General features: G+C 33.8%; 1 protein-coding gene across 1 annotated transcript; it reads left to right on the top strand.

Annotated features, from left to right (window-relative positions):
* Nucleotides 1–7,056: 7,056 nt before the first annotated feature.
* LOC137824297 (transcription factor UNE10) lies at nt 7,057–12,512 on the top strand. Its single transcript, XM_068629871.1, has 6 exons — nt 7,057–7,494; nt 7,790–8,414; nt 9,455–9,556; nt 9,657–9,722; nt 11,129–11,509; nt 12,151–12,512. The coding sequence occupies exons 1-6, from the start codon at nt 7,316–7,318 to the stop codon at nt 12,232–12,234; spliced, it is 1,437 nt and encodes a 478-aa protein (XP_068485972.1). The 5' UTR covers nt 7,057–7,315; the 3' UTR covers nt 12,235–12,512.
* The last annotated feature ends 13,162 nt before the right edge of the window (nt 12,513–25,674 follow it).

Here is a 25,674-nt window from a genome sequence, read left to right on the forward strand (position 1 = left end):
TCAGACACTGTCTAGATGTAATGCACGTAGAAAAGAATGTGTGTGACAGTCTAATAGGAACACTTCTGAACATTAAAGGCAAAACAAAGGATGGTGTGAATGCACGTCTGGATTTGATTGAGATGAATATACGAGAGGAATTGGCACCGAGAGAAGTTGGTAAACGTACATACTTGCCTGCAGCGTGTTACACTTTGTCAAAGAAAGAGAAAACACGTTTTTGTGAATGTCTTAAAGGTGTTAAGGTACCACAAGGCTACTCTTCAAATGTGAAGAGTCTTGTATCTATGAATGATTTGAAACTAATTGGCTTAAAGTCACATGATTGTCACGTTCTAATGCAACAATTACTACCGGTGGCTATTCGTGGAATCTTGCCCAAAAATGTTAGGCATATAATCACTCGACTATGTTCATTTTTCAATTCCATATGTAGTAAAGAGATTGACTCTCAGAAGTTGGATGAACTTGAAGAAGAAATAATTGTTATCTTGTGTCAACTCGAGATGTTTTTTCCTCCATCTTTTTTTGATATTATGGTACACTTGGTTGTTCATCTTGTAAGAGAAATCAGATTGTGTGGGCCAGTTTATATGCGATGGATGTATCCAGTTGAACGATACATGAAGATTTTGAAGGGATATGTGAAGAATCAATGTCGTCCAGAAGCTTCCATTATTGAAAGATACATTTCAGAAGAATCTATTGAGTTTTGTTCCGAGTACATGTCAAAAGCCAAATGTATAGGAGTTCCTGAAAAAGGTTGGCACTCTCGTAGATTCATAAGTAAATCTTCAAGAGGTGTACATGTCATAAGCAAATCTAGAGAAGAGGTTCTGCAAGCACACTTGTATATCTTGAATAACACTGATGAGGTGTTACCATACTTAGATACACACAAAGACATTGTCAAATATAAAAATCCAAGACAATCAGAAAAATGGGTGTTAATTGAGCATAACAAAACTTTCATGTCATGGTTTAAGCAACAAATAATGAATGATCCATCAGCATCTGAAACATTAACATGGCTTGCAAACGGTCTCAAATTTGATGTTTTATGTTGTTCTGGCTATGAAGTAAATGGTTGTTTGTTTTACACAAAGTCTTGAGATGATAGGAGTACAGTGCAAAATAGCGGAGTCACCTTGGAGGCAGAGTCTATGCAGTTTTCAACTGCAAAGGATCAAAATCCTGTTGTGGGATCAATGCCTTATTATGGTGTCATAGTAGAGATTTGGGAAGTTAATTATACCAAGTTTACTGTACCTGTTTTCAAATGCAAGTGGGTTGACAATAAGACTGGTGTCAAAGTTGATGAATCAGGAATGACTTTGGTTGACTTTCGAAAGATAGGTTATCATGACGAACCATTTATAATGGCACATCAAGCTTCCCAAGTTTTCTATATCCAAGATCCTACGTCTGACCACTAGTCAGTTGTGCTACATGGAAAAAAACAACATAATGACCCAGAAGATACAAACAATGACATTTGTGAGATTGAATCACTTACAAGAACGACCATCAATAAAGAGTACGAGGATGTTGTTGATGTTGTACATGCAACTCGAAATGATCATGATGAAGGAATATATATTTGTATGTACATGTGATTCATGTTTAGTTTTACAATATATTTCATTTTCATTATATTTCATATTCTTGATGCTTATTATATTTTTTTGATAACAGGAACATGGCAGATGATAAAGTTTCCCATTCAAAAACTGGTAGAGGACCTACAAGATTGAAGAATATGTTTAAGAAGATAACTAAAGATGACAAAATACCTTTGTCTATTGATATCCACACTGGTGTGCCCACTGGGCAACATGCAAAGAAATATAGGAGTTATCTCGGAGTACTTTCTCGTGAAAGGATCTCTATCTTAACTCAGTCCTGGGATCACGTGACTGACCACGAGAAAAACATGATTTGGCAAGATATTCTGGTATGTAACTGTTTTTACTTTGCTAAATCTAAAGTTCTTTTATACTTTGTTTTTGTTTATGAACTAATTCTTTCAAACAATGTAGACACATTACAACATCCCGAATGTGGACACCTTGAAAGCGAAGGTTCTTTCAGATGTGGGTGTCAAGTTTCGTCAGTTTAAATCAAAATTGACAACAGATTATATATATGGGAAAAGGAAAGAAGAAAATCCTTGTGCAAAATATGCATCCATTGATGAAGAAACTTGGCAGCAGTTTGTCAATATTCGACAAACTGAAAAATGGCAGGTTAGTATCACTTTTATATTTGAATATAGTTTATATTAACGTATTACTAAATTTTGAGTGTTATGATAGGAGGTTCGAAACAAAGCAAAAGCCAATCAGGCACATAATGATACCCCACACTTATTGTCTCGTGGTGGTTATAAGTTGCTAGAGCAGAGGATGCTTGAAGAAAAGATTAAAGCACGTTCTACTTCCATTGAGGAAATGAATAGTGTAGATTCTTTAAGACCTCCATCCCCACCACTCCGACATGAGATGTGGAAGGGTGCCCGTATAAACACATTAGGGACATGGAGTTCTAAGTCTACAGAACAAACAGTTGAACGCATTGTAAGTTTGACAATTTCTTTTCAATGTGTTATTTTAAATTCTATGTGTTATTTTAAATTCAATGTGTTGAAGTTTGTCAATTTCTTTTCATTTGTTTTAGGATTCTCTTAATGAGCAATCAACACAGGGGACTTTTAAACCATGTGGTCGCAATGATATTCTTAATGTTGCTCTCGGACGACCTGAACACCCTGGACGTGTTCGTGTAGCTGGATATGGGGTTGGGATTCGGTCATACTTTGGACCTCCATCACACAGCAAGGAACAATTGTCCAATGAACCTAGCCAAGAGTATTTACTACAACTACGTGAGCAGTTAAAGGCTGAGGTAACTCAAGAGCTTAAAGAAAGCTTCATGGAGGAGTTTAGTGCGCGAATGGAAATGGAGTTCAAAAAGCGGTTAGAGGGTTTAGGACACTCACAGCAACCACCTACTATGGTAGAAGATGAACCACCTCCGCCTCCTATTAAGAAAGTCAGCACTAAAGGGAGTTGTTCGGCAGTTGATCTATCAGGGGATGACTTTGGCTCAACTAGCCAATGCGAATTATATGTTGAGTGTAATTCTTTGACCCGATTCGTTGCCTTGGGTAAGTGTTATGAAGGGGTCACAATGTTACACAATGTGCCTCTTCCTTCTAATTTCATGAAGGTCACGGTGGAGAAGGTCCTTTATGGTGATCTTGCAGTTCCTGTGCCGACATCAGAGGTGACAATTGTGGCAGAGGCATTACATACTTTCGTTGCCTGGCCTAGACATCTCGTCAGACCTATAGACTCTATGGTATATATTTGCACTAATATTAATAGAATTATATATCAGATATATTACATTCTAACTAATTTAAGTATTTTTTTGTTTTGATAAGTAGCAGGAACCTAAGACAAATCTGTCTCTGGGAAAGAAGAAAATAGTCTCCATTGATGATCCTTTGGCGGCATTGGTAGAAGTTGCTACAGCTTTAGATACAACCGTGTTAGAGGTTCCATGGGATGCCAATATTTTTGGAAGGCATAGTAATCTACCGTTGTACGTTCACATGTCTGATTTGTTGGACCTTGCATCCGGAGATCAAGAGATTAACATAACAGTTCTGCAATTATGGATGATGTAAGTTCAAATTTTAAATTCTTTATACTTTTGATTTATTAAATATATTAGTACTAACTTATTGAAATTTAGGTATCTTTCTGGATTATGCTTTGATGAGGGGAAACATAATATATATGGGTTTTTAGACCCTCAAATCACTCAATCAATTGGAAACAAGAAGTCGGAAACACAAACATACATCACCACTGCCTTAAAGAATGGTGGAAAACACATTTATTTTGCTCCGTACATCCATGAGTAAGTTCTTATTTATTAAATAAGTTTTAATAAATTATTGAAATAAGAGAAACTAATTAACTGATTTGTTATACAGGCGTCATTGGCAACTATTGATCATATCTGTTGAAGATCATACCGCTGCATGGTTTTGCTCCTTGCATAAAAAACCTCCTGCCTATTTTAAAAACATTATAGATAGGTACGACAGTTTCATTTAACATTTATTATTACTTATATATTATATAATGTTATGTATTCTAACATGAAATCTTATTATTTTAGTGCTTACTCTGGATATAATATGTTGTGTGGGAGGAGAACTTCAAACGCACAAAAACTCACTTGGATGTACCTTAAGGTATTTAAAGTATATTTGTTCACTTAATTTAATGTGTTTCACTCATTCATTTAATACATTTATTTTCACATGCAGTCCAACAGGCAACCTCAAAATTATGAGTGCGGTTATTATGTTATGCAGTGGATGTTGACTATTTTGCAAGCTGAAATTAAGAAAGGTTGGGATAAGGTAATACCTCAATACAATAAACACTTTAAAATTTGAGATTTATTATTCATGCACTAATTCAAAATATTTCAAATGTCACAGTTGTTCAACGACCAACACCCGCTAGATTTAGAAGCATTGGAGTATGTGAGAACAACATGGTCAAAGTATTTTGTAACCATGTATAACACTCTAATATAGATAAATCATTACAATGACAAATTTTTTCATATATTACCAAACTTTTTTGTATTATGTTATAATTTGTTGTATGTAATCTTTATATTTAAATTATGATTTGAAATGTTTTTATTTTCTGGAATTGAAAACTTTATGCAGGTTATTTGAGATTTTTTTAAAAATAAAATATTTTATTTTTTTTAATCAAATACTTATAACGACGGTTCCACTTGGAACCGTCTTTAAAAAAGGCATACTTATAACGACGGTTCCTAGAGGAACCGTCTTTGAAAGTCGCGTAATTTTTTTTTAAAAAAAAACAGCAACCACCTTTAACGACGGTTTTCACAACCGTCGTTATAAGTCCATATCCCTTTAACGACGCCTGTAATAAGGACGGTTCTGGAACCGTCTTTAAATGTCGATTTTAACCGTCGTTAATTTACCTTTTTGTACTAGTGTAATAATAATGCACCAAACACACTCATTCAACAAATAAAGAATTCATGTGGGATTAGAACGTGATCAAAATCGATCATGCAGTCATATACTGGTTTTATCTTGTTCATTAATGAGTTTAAACTGGTATTAATGAGTTTAAATTTTGTGGAAAATTTTGCTGGATTACTTCTTATTTTGCTTTAACTTGTTTTTTTTAATTGGTGTCTTGATCCGTTGATGTGTTTGATGTTGATTTATAGTCTTTTTTAGTTTTTTTTGTTGGATTTGAAAGCTTGGTAGTGTTATGTTTAGGTGTTTTCCTTGTTTTTGTGTTGGCTAGTTTTGACAAGGTTGTTGGATCTTTCTTTTGAGTAGTGTATGAAAATGATTAAGACAAATTCCTCCACATGCTCCATCACTCATAGCATATTTGCATGGCTAACCTAGTCATGTGTAGTTCAAGCCTTCATTTGAACATCTTGAAATAGCATTTTTTACACATGTGCTATTTGTTTCTGATCTGTAATGGCATTTGGATTTGTCCACTCATTTTCTTTGTCACCTACAATTACTTTATTTAATGTAAAAAGTGATTTGCCTCGGTCTCCATCAATTGAATTGTGGTTTCTTGGTCATGGTTTTGATGAGCACTTGTAAGATGGTAGTAAAATACCATTAGAAAGAGTTGAATGATGGAAAAAGATTGATTCTTAGCTTTGTGCCTTGTTGTGCCATTATGTGGAACACAATATATTAGGCACTCTTAGAGCTTGTGTCACTCGTTTCAGAAGAAGGCTAAGAGCTTTATGACTCTGCTCATAAATTGACATCTCTTAAACAAACAAATCATGACATGACTTGTTTTATTATTGAAGTCCAATCAACTAGTAAGGAATTGAAAATGGTTTTAGATGTTGATTCTTCAAAAGAGATTAAGATGAAGTTGGATGAGTTCTATATGGTTAAGATTCTTCATGCCGTGCACCTTGATTTTGATTAAGTTTGAGTCCAAATCCTAACCGGTCAAGAAATTTCATCAATTTCAAATGGTTATAGATTTATGACCACATTTTCCATAGGTACTGTCAGATGTGTTGGTTATGTACATGATATGTCATGGTTATAAGTCATTAAATTGATACAAAGTTGAGATTTATTTACTTTGGATGTGCATAAAAGGCTAAGATCTATTGTGCTGAGCCAGCTAGCTAATTTGGGTAGTCCCACCATATGTGTAACCTCTTTTTTTCTTTTTTTTTTTCAGCAAAGCTAGTTTAAATTGTTAAAGATTCTTTGTCCAGGTAAATGAATAAAAAAAAAACAAATTTCATAATTTTGAAACCTATGGTATTTTTTAAGGAGGTTCTAAAACATTTTATGGACGTTTTGAAACCCATGGTATTTTACGGGGGTTTTAAAACCCATGGTATTTTACGGAGGTTTTGAAACCCATGGTATTCTACGGAGGTTTTGAAACCCATGGTATTCTACGGAGGTTTTGAAACCCATGGTATTTTGAAAGGCTTTTCCTGAGGTTTAAAAAAACCCTGGGGAACACATTCCCCAGAGATGGTTTAGCGGGGAAAACTACAACCCTGGGTAAATGACTTAATGGAGGTTTTAACCCTAGATAATGTAAAAATAAACCCTTGTTAAAACCATTTTTTCTTGTAGTGCATGGATGAAAAAAATATATAGACATAATGAAATAGAATAAAGAGAAAATTAAGAAATGGGATAAAAGAAAAGTTTTTATTTGTAATTCAAGATTATGATGTGTTCATAATCTAGATAATTTTATGAGCATTCACAATTTTAAATTTATTAATAATAATAATAATAATAATATTAAATGACACAGTATGTAAAAAAAATAGTGTAAATGGTGATGTTGACTAGAGATGAGGGGTTAATTTGTGATGCATCCTAAAGTTAACCAGGCTAATGATAATTCTGGAAAACAGTGTGTACGGGTTTTTTGGTTATGGATAAGTGATGAGATAAACGAATTTATACTTGTTAAATAGCAAATTGGCAAAACCGAATCGTTGAAACGACAAAGCAGAACTGACTACTCCCTACCTTCTCACTCCAATACATATGGACTAGATTCTCTCTTTCCCATAGTGAAACCAAATCCACAAGCTCCTTTTCCTCATTCCTCTCATATTAGAGGGTCACACCCAGTCTCACACATTACACACCAAAACCAGATCAAATCCTTTCATTAAACAACAATCAATCTTTTCTCCCCTCTCTCATAATCTTTTCTTTCCCATGATATTAAACAACGCAAACAAGCACCAAAAACACACTTCCTCCATCTTCAATTCTTCCCCAAAAATGAGCCAGTGTGTTCCCAGCTGGGATCTCGACGACAACCCACCATCCCCAAGACTCTCTCTTCGCTCCAACTCCAACTCCAACTCCAATTCCACTGCCCCTGATGTCCCCATGTTAGTTCTCTTCCTTTCTTTATATCTCTCAAACAAATATTATTCTTCAAAACTATGTCACACACTCAATCATCTATTATTCAACCCACTCTTTCTTTCTTCCGATGCACCCAGAAAAGGAGTACGTCTTGTTTATAAACGGAGTCAACTTAACTGTGTCCAACATGCTATATTCTCTCATACAAACATTTGTTAATTAAAATAACCAAATAGAAGAGATTCACTGTGACAACCTTTTTTATACTAGTTTAGAAGTGCTAAGGATGTAGTTGTTTGTGTTATTTGATAAGTTCAGGTTAGACTACGAGGTTGCGGAGCTGACATGGGAAAATGGGCAACTTTCTATGCATGGCTTAGGGCTACCGCGTGTGCCGGTGAAGCCCCCCACAAGCGCCGCCAATAAGTACACATGGGAGAAGCCACGCGCCAGTGGCACCTTGGAGTCCATAGTGAACCAAGCCACGAGCTTGCCGCACAGTGGAAAGCCAACGCTGAACGGCGACGGCGGCGTGTACGGGAACTACCTGGTCCCGTGGTTAGACCCTCACGGGAGCGCCGGGACGGCGAACACGGTGACGATGGACGCATTGGTGCCGTGTTCGAAGCGGGAGCAGAGCAAGCAGGGCATGAAGTCCGTCCCCAGCACATGCATGGTAGGGTGCTCCACACGTGTGGGGTCGTGCTGCGGCAACCACGGGGCGAAGGGACAGGAGATGAGTGGGAGGGATCAGAGCGTGAGTGGCAGTGCCACCTTCGGAAGGGATAGCAAGCACGTGACCCTTGACACGTGCGACAGGGAGTTTGGTGTCGCTTTCACTTCCTCCTCTATCAACTCCCTCGATAACACCAGCTCGGCTAAGCACTGCACCAACACCACCACCGTCGACGACCACGATTCTGTTTCCCACAGTAAACCAGTGGTAACCAACCACCCTCTCCCATTTCATCTTATTTCTATTCTACTTGTTTCTTTTCATGTGTTTTATTCTTATTATTAATAGGATAATTATATTCGTAATCTACATTTTTTTATACAATAACATTACAACTAACCATATTATTATTTTTATTATTATTTATATTATTTAAATTTATTTTTTATTATATATTTATTTTTAAAATCATTACATAAAGATTGTATACAAAACTCGACAACTGAGTTATCAAACTCAAACTAACATTTTGCTTATTATTATAATAAAATCTTTAGTAAATTTCTAATGATTTTTCTAAGAAAGAACTGTACAAACTCTAATTTTTATTAGTCATATGCCCACTTATATTTGTCTATTTATCTTTTATATATATATATATATATATATATATATATATATATATATATTGCGTATTACACTCTGTATTTTTTTCTCTATACGTATCCATAAGTTTGTTCATACGATATTTTTTTATTTATAGGTGATTTTTTGTCACTCTTATATCTTTATTTTATTTTAAAATCTCCTCTTCTTGAACAGTATTTCTCTTTGGTTTAAATATATATATATATATATATATATAAATACAAATTTTCTTCGATTTAATTTTTGCCGAAAAATTTATCTTTGATAATATTTTACATTTCAGCCCTTTTGTAGAAATATTACGCTCACAATTCCGATGATTTCAAACTTGTTGCAAGACTATATGATTTTTATTCATTTACTTTTACCAAGTTATGTATTATTGATCTATCCTAAGTATAAGAAAAATGTGTCTATTTTTAACACCGACGAAAAAAAAAAGCAAAACTTACTAGTTCCTTATGAAAATAAATATGATAAAATTAAAATATTTGCAGAGATTAATTTAATGAATTTTTTAGAATATTATCATAACGATATTTTAGGTCTGGAAAGATTTATTTAGTGACTAAAATTATAAAATACCAATATATGCTGCACATATAATTAATTTCAAGCTCTATATTAGTTTTATGACATGTGGTTGTGAATGTGTAAAGGGTGAAAACGGGGACGAGGAGAAGAAACAGAGAGCAAAAGGAAAATCGTCGGTGTCTACTAAAAGGAGTAGAGCTGCGGCTATACACAACCAATCTGAAAGGGTAAACGTTGAATTAAGTTTGCAAATTGCTATAATGTTATTGTAATAACAAAATCAAGAATTTGTTGTTCATTGGTTCATTTTTGCATTGGCTTTTTCAGAAAAGGAGGGATAAGATTAACCAAAGAATGAAGACATTGCAAAAGTTGGTCCCAAATTCCAGCAAGGTATATAGCATATAGTTGCAACTAGTAGGTGGGGTTTGGCTGAGCTAATCATGATATAGTTTGTTTTTTTTTCACATATTATCATCGAAATCATGATATTGTGTATGTGGTATCCGAGCCAATTATATAGTATCTACTGGTCCCAAATCTGTGAGAGAAACAGTTGCTATATACTGACGTAGCATATTTCTTTTCCATTTTCACTTTCGTAGAGTTCAAGTACCTATATATTCTATAGCCAGCATAAATACTATTTCACACTGGATCTCCCTCACGTTTGTTCTTCGATTCTTCCAAGAAATTAAATAAATTATTTTTTGAAAGGAAAATGAATTTCAATATGTTTATTTTCTAAAAGTAGTATATATAAAAGTGTGATGAACTATACTATTATTAATTATTGTTGTTATTAATACTAATTTTTTATTATTTAAACTTGATTTGAGCATTTATTATTATTTGGACTTTTCTGCACGAACTTACATTTTAATATGATATGTTTTTTGTTTGTTCATTCTTGACTTTTCTTATTTATGGTACCGTCCTTGTAGATAAGGTATCTACTTTCATGCCATTTATCATACATTTCATGTAAAATTTAAATGTTGAAGTTCTTTACAAAAGATTCTACCACCTCTGTCCCTTTACAAATGGTCCAGCCATTATTGGTAAATAAACAACTAAAAATGTCTTAATATATTGTCATCAATTTAATTAGTTTTAAATTTATATATAACTACACTTAATACATCTCAAAAATATAATTAATGTAATAGTATTGGATGATTTTTTTTTGTGACAAATAATCATGAAAGCATAAAGATTCTAAGTGGGGATAATTGTGGTCTTGAACTTTTTTCAATCATATATGGCTGAGAGTGGGAATATTAGGGTAGTATGTGCAGTTATAAAGTCCACAAGAAGTCCAATTACTTTTTGTCATGCTCTGACAGGAGGCTGTTTGGTGAAGAGGCACCCAACTGCTCCCACAGGAAATCCTTTCCGGTGGTAGACCCTCATGTCAATTATACAATAAACACTAAAACATAACATTTTCCACCAAAAACGTACCAATCAAAGCCAAAGAAAAAGAACCCACACTTAACCATATCATACATTAATAAAAATAAATGATACATTAACGATTCACATTTTTTTTATAGAATCAAATTATAATTTTTAATATTATTATTTTAATACTATTTCATATTATTTAACTCTAAATTTATTTTTTATTATATATATTTATTTTTAAATTTATCAGATAAAAAATTGTATATACAACTCTAAACTCTAAGAGTTGTGAAGTAGGATTTCATCATATACTTAACTACTTTTGTGTGGTCTTACTTTATGGAATTTCATAAATGTTGGACATTAATTATGTATTATGCTAACCTATGCAGACTGATAAAGCTTCAATGTTGGATGAGGTGATAGAATATTTGAAGCAGTTGCAAGCACAGGTGCAGATGATGAATAGAATCAATATGTCATCGATGATGCTGCCATTGACCATGCAACAGCAGCTTCAGATGTCTATGATGTCTCCAATGGGCATGGGATTGGGGATGGGAATGGGGATGGGGATGGGAATGGGGTTGGACATGAACTCCATGAATCGTGCTAACATCCCTGCCATCCCTCCAGTCCTTCACCCTTCTGCCTTCATGCCGATGGCAGCGTCGTGGGATGCCGCGGCGGCCGGAGCTGCTGACCGATTTCAAGGGAATCCGGCCACCGTGATGCCTGACCCTCTGTCCACACTTTTCGGATGCCAATCACAGGTAACAAATATTTATAAGAATTCTTACTCTTCATTGTTTGATATTGAATGACACCACTCTCATGTTATGAACCTAAAATTATCCAAACCCATCTTGTTTATTTGGTTATTTTTCCTACTATTAGAATGGTATTCTACTTTGATTTTTGTATTTCATGATGAAGTATAATCCAGTCCTGTGCATTTTTGTACTGGTCGTATTTATTGAGGATAAGGTAAAGAATTTAAAATTTCTTATAATGATTGATAGCAACCTGGTTTTGCTGATTTGGCTGGCTACTCAACTTGTGAGGCACGAATGATAAGGTTGTAGAAATCAGTCAAATCGAATTCATTGCAGCATTAATATTGGGCACTGCTTTTCTAGCACTGTGACAAATTAATTAATTTATTTATCTACTCACAAAAAAGTTAATTTATTTATCTAGCTTGGACCTCATATACACATTTTCATTGCCTGCTCTGTATCAATTGATGAGTCGATGCTTGGCATTTGGAAGTTTTCTTTTCCTCAACTTAGATACATATGGTTATAAATTTGTTGGTTCAAGGTGCTTTAAATGTCTGTAGTTATTTTTTTTAATTGATATGTTCTGATAAAAAATGATTGTTTAATTAAGAAAATTGAATAACTATTTGCAGCCCATGACCATGGATGCCTACAGTAGACTTGTTGCGATGTATCAGCAGCTGCACCAACCTCCAGTTTCTGGTTCCAAGAACTGAGCTAGCTTCTGGGTATTATTCTTCTAGTGTGATAGTGTTGAGCTACTAAAGAGAATGTCCATACTTATTCTTTGTGAGAAATATGTATATTAGCTCCAAAGCAAGTGAAGAAAAACAATAGTACAATAGATATACACAATCTTTTCTTATTTGGGGTTAGTAACTTGTTAAGATTAGGTGGCTTTCTTGGTTATTTTACCTTCATATGATGTACCTTCATAGAATTTGCAATGTATAACGTATTTTGCTATTTTATTGAATAATGACTTTTGGTCTGATTCACATCTTATTATTTTCCTTTTCCACACATTTCATTTTTCATTTTTTTTCTCTACAAGAACACTATATAAATTAACTGATTTTTTAGTCAGCAAATATAATGTGTTGACGAAGGATAACATTAGTATTCTAATAAAAGGTTTAATAAAATTGTTAGAGTAAACCCCAACAATCCTAATTTTGAATAAGCGTTTTTCACAAAAAAAAATATTAAAACACTAACATTTGTAAGATGTGTGTTTTACAAAAAAATATCACATAATGTAAGATATAAAGGTTGACAATACAACACCTCATCTTGTAACTCATCTTGTAAATGAGTTTTTCATCCGATGATAAACATATAATCTTAAGTTTTATATTGTACTTAACAAAAATATTCTTTAAGCTTATTTCGTGTCATAGGAAATATTTCCATCTTTTTCCTACCACACGAATTTGCTAGAGTACATGTCTACTTCAAGATCTCATGGGATACGAGCTAAAACTATTTTCCACCAAGCTTATCTCAACTCTGGTCCAACTATCTTCAAGATCTCTACTTTTACTCCAATTCGAGTAAAAAAACTATTTTACCTAGGATTGATAAGTATTATCAACTATCTGGATGTTGCTTAAAGAGGAGATTAACAATTAATGTTGCATAAAGTGCATTTAATGAACATCTACATCCTAGCTCGATCATACACATGAGGATGACCATCTAAGTTTTGATGCTCTCAACGGACCAAAAAGGATTTGCAGTAACTCTTTCTTCTACGCTCTATATAAAGCCACTATTTGAAGAATAAGACAAGAAAACAAATTGCTAAGTGTCGAAACACTACTGAAATCGAAGCTAAAATCCTCCTGTACTTCAAAAAGTTTTGCAAGAACACTTTTGTGTTCATTTAGTAATCTAAAAGAGTGTTTATCCTTTGTATACGTTGAAAGAGCTTGATCCTTTCTTTAGTGAGAAAACCATGTGATCATTTAAATCACACATTTTCTCAAACCTTTTTTGTATAGTTAGACATGGTTGGTGTCATTGGTGCAAAAAAGGTCAAAGACAACGATTTTTTTTAGCAATTAGACAGCAGTTTCGAAACCGCTTACTATGAACACGTAGTCTATTCTATGGAGGCATAAACGATGACTCTAGAACCGTCGTTTATAACTCACATAAATAGTCATTATGACTATAACCGCCCTTTATACCATTCCTTGACACCAGTTATGGTCATAACCACCTTTTATACCCTTCCCTAAATAGTGCACATGGTCGAGGTATAGACCGCGATTATGGTGATAGCCGTCGTTTATTATGGACATTTTTTTTAGTTCATTTTGTTTTATGCGTTTTCCCATCTTACTAAACCTATTCATTTAAACTCAGTCAGATACATAAATTCAGACACATTCATTCAAAAGAAGCAAATTATATATATATATATATATATTGATAAAAATGTATTACAAACACTAATATATGTTCCTATCTAATTCCTATACTATTGATTAGCTATCCTAAAGTTATAGAAATTAAGGAAATATGTGGCCCTAGCATGTCTCACATAAGCGGCCAAAGACAGTGGTTGCTCATCTGTAAAAAACTACATTACAAAATAAAGTTCACATTAGTGTTAAGATACATATACTTTAAAGAATTATAAAGAATAATTTAAATATTATTATCTACTCCCAATCTCTTTGAATGCCTAGTCTTACGATGGTAATAATCCATTGCATAACGTAATAGCCGCACTCATAGCCTCTCGGCTGTCTATTACATTATAATTCAATATAAATTAAAATTTAATATTGATAAACAATGAAAAGAGGAAGACAAAAATTACAAACCTTTAGGTTCAACCATGTCAGCTTCTGATAATTTGCACTTAATCAACCTCTTAGTATGTTATATCCACGACATGCCCTGATTAATACAAAAAACCGTGTTAGTAGATGATAAGTGACAGATTTGAGTAATATTTCATATTAAAATACCGACACTTATGGATATTAATTGATAAAATAACCCCTAATTTACGAATTTATACCTTTTTACATATTTTGTGATTTTAATTTAAATAAGAACGATTTATTTCCAAATTTGTGTTAATTCCAGCATTCTAGGGTAGAATGAAGATGATTGGGCAAAAAGAGAATATACAAAGCTAAAAAGGGAAAGTTGGAATGCACCAACACTCACCAAAGCTCGCCCAAACTCACCTAAGCCAGATGCCCTCAAAGGATCTCGCCCAAGCGAGATTGCTCTAGTGACGTTGGGCCTTTTTATCTTGTATATTCTCCTTTAGCCCTTTCATCTCCATTTTATCCCAGAATCCTGAAATTAACTCAAAATTGGGAATAATTCATTCTTATTCATATTATAATCTCAAAATATATAAAAAGGTTTAAATTCATAAATTATGGGTTAAATTATAGTTATTTAATCAATAAATATTCATAAGTGTCTGTATTTTAATATGAAATATTACAAAAATATGACACTTATCATGTACCTAGAGAGATGGATAATAATTGTGTATATGGAGAGGTGGAAAATACTTGTTTGCTAGACAAGTGAGTAATACTTAAGGCTCGTGAGCGGGGAGCTTAAGGGGATTGGACATAAACTTAGTGTTTGGGGTAAACCAGTATAAGTCTTTGTACATACTATTCTCTATCCCCCATCTTTTATGATTTGTGTTTTATATTTGAGTTGATAAAAAAAATTAATTCAGTTCAGGCTCTATTCAACCCCCCTTTTGGAGCAAATTGTACCTACAAATTTGTTATTGGATGTTCAACTTAAATGAAGTGTGATTTTTACTTTTTTTTTATCATATATGGCCATAACAAAGATTACAACAAAAATAAGAGAGAATGTGCAAACTTCTAAAAATCAATGTCCCTCTCTATTTATCTGGAAGTGGTGTTGGTTGAGATAATGATGAACATCCAAGAACTTTATACTACTCAAAACACCATGAGGCTTAGTACACTCATATAAAGAAAAGAAAATTCATTCCCGAGTGAAGGATTGATCTATAATAGAACGAGTTTGAAACCTTCTCCTTTAGGTTAAAGGTGAAATGATGGAAGAAATTCTTTGAGCTTGACACACATTTCAATGAGAACATAAAAGAGACTTCTATGTTAACACTTACCATGAAAGGGTCATAAAAGAGGATAGAGAGTTTGATCACTACTTTGGACGAGCTTTGTCTATGGAGTCTTCATGCCCTATGATGCATTCACTATCAATGCATACTTGGAGACTAACGAGTACCACAATTTACATATCAAAGTATGATAGATGGATGTGTTATTGTTTTCTGATCCCAGATCTAAAACACACTCTGTATGAGTGGACACAACTTTCAATATAGAGGCTAGGAGACAACAGCGACATTGCATATTGAAAGGCCACATCTAATATGCTTTCAAATATTTGGATGAGCTTTGTACTTACCAACATACCTTCTAGCCTCCACACCCCCAACATCATTAACAACTTTGCAAAGTTCATCTTTACAACACAAGGCTTGATGATAATCAATGTTAAAGACTTCATCTCTCACTGAATAGAAGAGTTTATGTGGGCCTTGTGAGGACTCTTAGGATTTTATCATTGGTTTGTATAAGTCCTCTGGGATTGATGTGGATTCACCAAATGTAGAACCATATGCTTCTCTGCATTTTTTGATCACACACTCTTTATAAGGCATTATTGTCTACCACCTAAGGATGTACATGAACCTTAACCACAACCAGCAAGACACTACCAAAAGAAACATTTCATCCACTACCATAAGTTAGGAAGCTCTAAGAGATAGAGCACCCACTAAGCTAGCCCAACTTTCCAGAAGGATGACAAGGAGCATGACACAAGACCCAAGGCTAGGTCAGAATCACTCCATAGCCAGTGCCTCAGAGCCTAGCATTCCTCAGAGGATCACCAGGAGCAAAGCCCACATGATAGGAGCTGAGCACCAACTACTTTCTTTACTTTTAATTTCAGTAGATTAGGGTGTATGTAGCATAATTTAGGGTGTACTTAGCATAAATTGGGATTGTTCCAAACCCACATTTCATGTCAAGTGTACCTAGTACCTAGGATTAAGGTTTTTAACCTAACTTCTAGAAACTAGGCTTAAGGGGGTGGCATTGACCTAGAGTCAACCTTAGGTCGCTCCTCCCCTCTCCCTTTTCCTCTCATCTTGCCCACCAAGGCATCCCTCTCCTATATATAGGGTTCCTTGCCGCATGTAATTCACACTTGAATTTGAATATAAAAGAGAAACTATGCTTGAGTGATTAGTGAGCTTTGTTTCCTAAATTGTTTTAGGGTCTTATCTTGAAAGTAATGCATCTTAAGTGGCGGCTCCTCATAACTCATCTTGGAATTCCCTCACCTTCCAAGTGGCATGATCATGCCCTTCATTTCACCTAAGCTCTCTTATCTTTTCTCTCTTTTCCTTTTCTTCATTGCGCCATCATCCTTCATCTTTATATCTTGTTATCTTCTTTTTCCTTTCGATCTATATTGTTCTTTATCTTTTGCTTCTTAAATTCCACACCTCATCATCATCATCACCACCATATAATTATGTTTTCTCTTTTGCTCTATAGAAGAGAACCTATACACTTACTTAACCACTTGGTTAAGTTTGTGTCCAGTGGCATTCGTTGTTCCCAACAACCGCTATCTATTTCTTTTTTGATTTAAATATACAATGGTTCCTCTTACAACGGCTATCTATACCTTTATTATTACCCTAATTCGAAGCCCCGTGCCACTTATGCTTTCGTTCTCTATGTTTTCTTTCTTCTTCTTCGCGCTCTCTCTTCAACTCTTTTGAACATTCTTTTCACTCATTGCCTTTGTAAGTTCTTCCTACCCTCATTGCTTATTCTTCCTCCATTCTTCCTATTGGTTCATTGTTCATTCTTCCATTGGTTCATTGTTTAAGGTTCTTGTTCATTGCTCCACCACCGCGCTCTGCTTTCCCTTCACCGCTGTCGTTGCTGCATTTGTAAGTTCTTCCTACCCTTATTGCTTATTCTTCCACTTTTGTTCTCATCTTATTTTTCCTTCATTCTTCCATTGGTTCATTGCTCATTCTTCCATTGGTTCATTGTTTAAGGTTCTTGTTCATTGCTCCACCACTGCACTCCATTTTCCCTCCATCGTTGTCGCTACTGTCACTGCTACCCTCCACAGTCGTTGCTGCCATCACCTTGAGGTTAGTGTTGTTGTTTTTTTTTTTAATATTTTTTTGTCTATATATGACTTATAGATGGCGGTTCTAGAACCGTTGTCTATACCTCAGTAGAAAAACTATGAGCTGATAGACAACAATTTCGAAATTGATGTCTAATTACTAAAAAAATCGTTGTCTTTGACCTTTTCTACACTAGTGATATTTTCAATAGATCCAATGTGATCTCTAACACTTTTCATAAAATAATTTAAATGCTCCTAAAATTGGCTTACACAACAACACTCAATGAAAAACATCAAAAGAATGTTAACTCTATTGTATTCATAAATATTCGTTTAAGCAACAATATTCAACTAGTAATGTTTAAAGAATTTTAACTTTATTGTGGATAATTTCTTAAATATATGCTTTAAGCAACTTCTTTAACATGAAGCGAAAATATATATTTACTTAAATAAGAATAATTTAATTAGAATTTTTTTATCCAATGTACTCTTGCTTATAGCGCCTTTAATCTCATGCTTATAGCGCTTTTAATCTCACTAAAGTGATTTAGACAACATCTTTACCTTAAGCAAATAATTCTTACTTAGTCAATTGAAGTAGAAATGGACATGTTTAAGCAATTATTGCTTTTTTTTTTATGACTTTTATGAATTTTTCATTGTGATGCTTGTTTATGTGATTACGAAAATTATCACTTATTCTATACATTTTTAGTAATGCACATTTAGTTCATTTTGTATACAATTTTGCGATGTGACAAAACTGTTTAAAAACAACATTGTCATAAAATTCATTAGAAAAATATTTACAAAACAAACTCCGCTATAAAAGTTAAATACTGGTCACAAAATTTATCAATATCTATCATAAATAAATATTTTTTAGTTTATAATACTAAAATTAAAAGAACTATTGTAGATATAGGATAGATATGATATGTTGATTCACCCTAAAGTTGTGGGATTTGAGACTGTTAGTGTGGAATTTTGGTATATCCATTGCATCTGTAACAGTGGTCTGGTTAAAATGCTGTAGTTTGGGATAAGAAGACCCAAAGTTGAAGTCCCGTGTAGAATCATGTGTGTTACAAATGAGTAACAGGATGAAGTATGGAACTATGGAGGGTTCCAAATAACATCTATATTTATGGTATTGCGTTGAAGAGACACCTAACATGCGTTGTCTGGTTAAAGATCAACATATAGATGATTGAACACTCATGTGCACACTTGGAAATAAGGTTTGCCACACACATTTGCACTGCTGCTTCTGCATGCTATAATAACATCCAAGTTCCCGTCCCATCCCAATAATTCAATTTCATAATTTTAATATTTCAAAAAGTCACAAATAATTATGTACTGGTACGATTTTTTTAAATGCTTTCATTTTATATATTACTATACAATTTTATAGGCTAACACCTCAAACAATCACAATCATCTTACATAAAAAAAATTAAAAAAATATAAAATATGAGAGGACTAGACCAAAACTCATATGTTAACAAAAATGATACATAGATGGACTACACATATTCATAAAGAATTATAAGAACAAACTAGATGAAAATCTATTATACCAATGAAATGATTCTCTATGAATAAATCATAAATTAGCCAACTTATCAGCACACGCATTCCCTTCACGAAAAGTATGAGTAACCATAAACTTGATTTTCCCACAGTAATTAAGTCAAATATTTCATCGATTACAAAACATCTACGAAACATTAGTCCTAGCAATAAACGCAACACAAACCAAGGTAGAATCACATTCAAGCCATACATTAGTCAACCCCATCTTTTGAGCTTCCTCCATAGCATGTATAACTCCATCAAACTCAATAACAATAGTAGTCTAAACTTCAAGAAACGCAGAGAAAGTACGACTTCAATTTTAATGTATTTTTAATGAAATAATTTATGATATATGTTAATATAAAACAAACTATTTATAAATGTTTTTAAAATTAGGGTTAAATATATTTTTTGTTATTATACTTTTATGTAAAATTGGTTTTTGTCTTTAGTCCAAACTTCAGACCTTCTAGATACTTGTATTAAGAAAAGTATTGAAATGAATTCTTGTCAGTTCCTTTTTACATGCCAAACAAATTTCCAGTGTAGATTAGGATGTTAAAAAATTTCATAGTGACTCATCGTCGACGTGAATGTTATAATATTATAATACAGTCTACACTGAAAATTCGTTTATTAGTACAATAAAAAAACGTTGTTAAAGATCAATTCCAATAATTTTCTTACTACAAGTATCCAGGAAGTTTAAAGTTTGAAGACAAAACAAATCTCACGTTATAGTACAAACATGAAAAACATATTTAACCCTTAAAATCATTGCATAGTAATTCATAATTACATAGTAATTTCAAGTGTAAGTTTGATCCCAGATTTATTGAAAATGAGTCTGAATATATACAAGAAATAAGATTTATATACCTATTGTTTTGATGTTTTGGCTATTGTCTTGATTTTTTTAAAAATTATTGTGTCGTTTAGAGTTTAGGATTTAAGATTTGATCCCAGATTTATTGGAAATGAGTCTAATATGAGTATATAAGAAATAAGATCGACATACCTATTGTCTTGATGTTTTGGTTATTTTCTTGATTTTTTTTAAAAAATTGTTGTCTTGAATTTTTTATATAAAATATTTATAACTTATTGATATCACTATAAAGTTTTCTTACAACAACTAACAAAAATATTGTTATATAAATATGAATTTCAATTAAATATAAAATCGCGTATCTTTTTGGTATATTAAATTAGTAAATTGAAACTAAAAGAGTTGGTGGAGTAAAACAAAACCAGTTTCACATTCACAAGTCAGTTTTACTCCCCATTCATATTGTTTAGATAAATGTAACTCGCCAGGGGGATTCCTTCATCAATTTTCGCCCAAAATAAAAATGTAGAGAGGCTATTTTAGAATGAAAAGATGTGTCGGGTAGGACATGTAACAGTTTAAACTCGTGAATTACTTTAATTTTATCACAATAATTTATTTTACACACACACACACATCATATTGGTTAATTATTTTTAAAAACAAGATACGTATTCTGTAAGGAAAACTTAAAAAGAGTGATTAACAATTCCTTTTATTATTATTGTTTTTAAAACAAATTTTACAAGCTAATTTTAGCAATGACAAGTTAGGAAAAACATGTTTGTATCGTTTTAAAAAGAAAGGTGTTTGACAAATCTGCATGCTCCTTTCAGTGTTTTCTAATTCTTTCTTTCTAACTCTAAGCCTTTTAGCTTTCAAAGGGCCTAAAACACTTTCTCCGACAACTCATCAGCAGCAAGAAGCGTCAGAATCTTCCATCGGTAGCTAACAGTGAGTAAGGTCCCACACTGCAAAGGGAAACATGAGCTTGAACCTAATGAGTCATGAAACATATATGGCACAAAGGACAACTGAATGACGCATAATGTCAAAAGTCTTTGTTGAACTGCTGCCTTCACCAACATAAAAAATTGAGCTTGTTCAAGATAAAATATAACAACAGCACTAGTTTTGGGATTCAAAACTCTATGATCAAAGTGTAGTGTTTGATGGAAGAGGGCCAAGCACATCTAACCATGAAAGTCAAAGCCCAACACTAGACCATGAAGAGCGTCTAGACCATGATGAGCGTCTAGCTAGAAGGATGGAGCGTCTAGGACGTGAAGGGGAAAGGCTACCCATGGAGCGTCTAGGACCTATCACAAGGTCAATGGCTAAGCATATTCAAGCCCAATTGAATGAAGCCACGGATGGAAGAGAGAAGACTTTGTACATGTTGCATAAAGGCCCATTAGGGGTGCTTAGTAATTAGAGAAGTGTAGAAAGCATATTTGAGTGAAACATTCTAGAAACTCTTTAGGTGTGGCCGGTCATGAGCACATGGCACTTGGCTTTGTGAATTGCATTTAATTTGGTTTGCATTTCATTAGGTATTAGCTTAAAACTTACGGCCAAGTAGCTTATAAATAGGAAGGCCTACACCTTATATTTCCAAGTTTATTATGAGTAAAGTTATGCTGCCATTTTGTGCCAAGCTTTGCTTCTCCCTAGAATTCCAGGCTCTAAACTTCATCTCCTTCACCTCTCCTTGGGTTGGCCGAACCTCCCTAGCTTCATACACATCATGCACCTTCAAGATCAACACCACTCTTAGGAGGATCTTGCTCACACACCTTCATAGCTTCCGCACCCCTTTTCCTTACATGATTCAAGAAGACCTTCATGAAATGCCATCAGTGTTGACCGTGAGTTTATATGTGGGTTGCTTTTGATTTGTACCTGTATTAAAATAGTTTCTAAAATAAAATCTTTTTTTCTTAGTTTAGCAAAATATAATTTCTATACATATTAATTTAGTTTGTAATATATAGTGTTAAAAGGTTAGGAATTTCTGCCTGACATTTTAACTATTTGGGCTAACACTACTATAAAAATTATTTAGAAAACAGGTTTTTAAAGTCGTTAGCAATAATTTTAGAAATCATAGTTTGTGCAAACATCGTTTATAATTTTAAAGTATAGATGACGACTTAACTCATTTTCTATACTTTTGCGTATAGACGAAGGTTTCATAAACAATCAGAGTCTATTTGGCCACTATAGACAACAATTCTGTCCATAACCTTCGTTTATAACGCTCGTCAACTCATTCAAAACTATTTATGTATGTATGTTAAATTTCTATCGTCGTAAAAGTTGAACGGAAGAGGAAAATGCAAATACACAAACATAACAATGCCTGTGTTTTCACTAGTATAATAATAATAAATATAAATTGTTCCTGCTATGAAGATGAGACCTAGAGAACTATTGAATAACTGTCTTCTTTCTTCCTTCGGGCAGGTTGCTGGAGCGTCCATCTAGGCCTTTCGCCTGCTATGTGACATCCTATGTCTTCACCCTTCTCCTTCTTCTTTTCTCTCCTACTATACCACCCAACCAATCCTGTTTCATGGCACTAGTTGATCGGTCGGTCAGGGAGCGTTCTTTTCTGTTCTTTTGCCACCTTCTATAAGAGATTCAAAGAGAGGTTTGTTAAAGTTTGTATTCGGTCGGAGGTGACGACCTATTTTTTTTACGAGACCGGTCGGTCGAGGTTTCCCCTCTACTGGACCAGTCAACCTTGTCACTTTAAGGGGTGGCCGAGGCCGACTGGGGGTGCCGATGAGTTGGAGATTCTCTCACTCTTCGATGCGCTCCCGAGGAAGCTTCCCACGAGGAAGTTGATCGATGCATATATCGAGTCGACGCGTTGGACGGTCGTTAAGGGTATGAGAATTTACTTTTGCTATCGGTCGGTCTTGTAATCACCTTCTAACATTTGTTCTTTTTTGCAGAAATTATGGATCATGAGTCTCCCGTGGGTGCTGGTGTGCTGGACGCCTTCAGGAAACGGGCTACCGAGAGAAAGGGGTGCCCCAGCATTGATGCACTGGACAACGCGAAGGGTTCGGGTGCCTGTTCTGGTAAGGGCTTGGCCGACCCTTCTAGTAAATTGAAGAAGAGGCCCAAGGGAGGGGAGCAACATTGCCACTACCACCCGCTCCCTAGGTCGCTACCAACACCTCCTCCTCGTCGGGAAGCGATCGAAGTGGATTCCCCTTCGCCCGACCGAGCTGGGAAGGCGATCGCTCCTCCCGAGGTCGGTCGGTATATGGAGGTTCCAATGTCACCCCTGGCTTGTTCTGGCGACTTACACTTCCCGAGGCCACCCGAGAGGTCATTCGAGTCGTCCCCACATCAGACTTGCTCAAAGGGGTCGGTCGTTGGTCATGATCTAGCTGGGATCTCAGAACCGAGATCGACACGCCGAGGAGATATCTCGGCTGGAACATGAACTGGTAGAGGCGTCGAGCAGTTTGAAGCAGTCTCTTGCTGCTAACTCCGAATTCTCGGAGAGACTTGCTCGGGAGGTGGTCGAGAAGGAAAAGGTTCAGCAAGGGGCTGCCGAGGCTGAGCGATCATTGAAGTTCCACTGTTAGACAAGTGAAAAGGTTTCAACAGAGATCGGTATGATGGATCTACTGACCTTGGTTTGAGCATTAATGGATTAGGTGTGTCGGTCGACCTGCACAACCGTGCAGGTCTCGGTCAGCTCGGTCAAGAAACCCGAATCGTGGTAATGGTCGGTCGGTCCATACAGTACATAAATGAATATATAAAAAAACTAAAACAAAATTTTATTATATTAGTAAAAAAACTGTTAAGGATTGTATTTTGCAAAGGAAGTATAAAAATATATTTTCCTATTTTTATAAGCATATATTAAGTCTTGTATATGAACTCAAATGATATATCCTAATTTAATTATACAAAGATATATGGAGTATAATATGAGAAAAAAATATTACTGGTTATAAAATTATTGAGCTAAAAAATTAAAAAAAAATATCAAATGAGAGTTATAAGAAAATACAAATTTTATAATTCATTACAGTTTTATGTATGCAATACGTACTATTTTATTTTATTAGAATTGTGGGCCTTTTGCAGCTGGACCAAGAAAAGCAGCGATATAGACATGTGAATCTGGATTGGAATTGACATGCAATTATGATGAATACCATGCAGGCTCTGTAGTTGTCCACTGATAAGATTTTGGAATGGGAAAATATTATCACAGAAAATGGGAGAGAAAAGGGTAAATGATTGGAGAAGAAACAAACACTTGGATTATGAATCCATCACATGCGTTACGAAGAAATCCCATGGATGAAATATTCTTCTTCAATCTCTTTCTATTATTGAAGCATATAGAAAAGGATTCACTTATTTAGTGTGTCACCTATCTTTATTTCTTTGTTTTCCTTTTATGATACTCTATTCCCTCTCTTTCTGGCACTTTCATTCCCCATTTTCTCACTGATTCTTTTATGCTATTACTTACTTATTTGTGCATGTATATATCAATTTTGTTATGAGAATAATTATTAGAAGTGGAAGTTGGTAATAGTATCACATAACGCGTGTTCAAAATATTCTTATGTTTATCTTGTGATGGTGTATAATAAAGAATGCTGAAAACATTTTTCATCTTTTTGGGTGTTTTTAAGATTTTTTTACAATCCAATCAAATCAAAAAATTAACTGAAAAATGATAAAAGTTATACAAATCAAAAGTAATTTTTTTTGGATCAATTTATATTTTTTTTCAAAAATCAATTTTGCTTCAGTTTACAATTTAACATTCTGAAACTGATCCAAATCATACTGAAACAAAAATCAATTATTTAGATATTGTTATAGCACTTGTTATTTCACTTATATATAACAAATTTGTAAAGAGAAAATCTAATATGTCTTGGTTCATGTCTATAAATTTGTGTCCTTTAAATTTGTGTCAAAGGAGTAATACAATATCTTTAACATATGAATAAGGTAAGAGTTATCCTGATAGTGCAAGTTAGATTATTAGCCTTGAAATAAAAACATTAATGAAATAAAACAATAAAGAAGGATTTTTTTTTAATTTTCTAATTTTAAATTTCAGGATTTATAGATGTGTGCAAGGGATTTGTTAGAGTTATGAGAAACGTGTAATATTTATAGCACGATGTATAAATATAATAACCATATTATTCTTTATTTTTCTTTTGTTGTAAACCATACATACTCTTTGTCTTTATACTTTATTCTAATTTCTTTTACAAAAACAAACTTGATTTTTTAACCTGTAAGCACATTGTTTAATATTTTAAACAATATTAAAAAAAGAATAAATATTTAATTATAATTAAATTAGAAAAGGAAAGTATTTATCATAATATATAATATTATACAATAAATATAAAACCAATAAATTTATAATAAAACCACAAAACTGATTTGGTTTGGTTTAACTTATATTTTAAAAATTAAAAAAAAATTATTAATATTTTAAATTATTTTTTATTATTTAATAAATAAATTTTAA

Source organism: Phaseolus vulgaris, chromosome 8 (assembly GCF_000499845.2).
Source record: "Phaseolus vulgaris cultivar G19833 chromosome 8, P. vulgaris v2.0, whole genome shotgun sequence".
NCBI lineage: Eukaryota > Viridiplantae > Streptophyta > Magnoliopsida > Fabales > Fabaceae > Phaseolus > Phaseolus vulgaris.

Coding starts and splice junctions, on each gene's coding strand:
- LOC137824297 (XM_068629871.1), top strand. CDS start 7,316: ATGATATTAAACAACGCAAACAAGCACCAAAAACACACTTCCTCCATC. Junction 9,557..9,656: donor TACACAACCAATCTGAAAGG/GTAAACGTTGAA, acceptor TGGCTTTTTCAG/AAAAGGAGGGATAAGATTAA. Junction 9,723..11,128: donor TGGTCCCAAATTCCAGCAAG/GTATATAGCATA, acceptor TAACCTATGCAG/ACTGATAAAGCTTCAATGTT.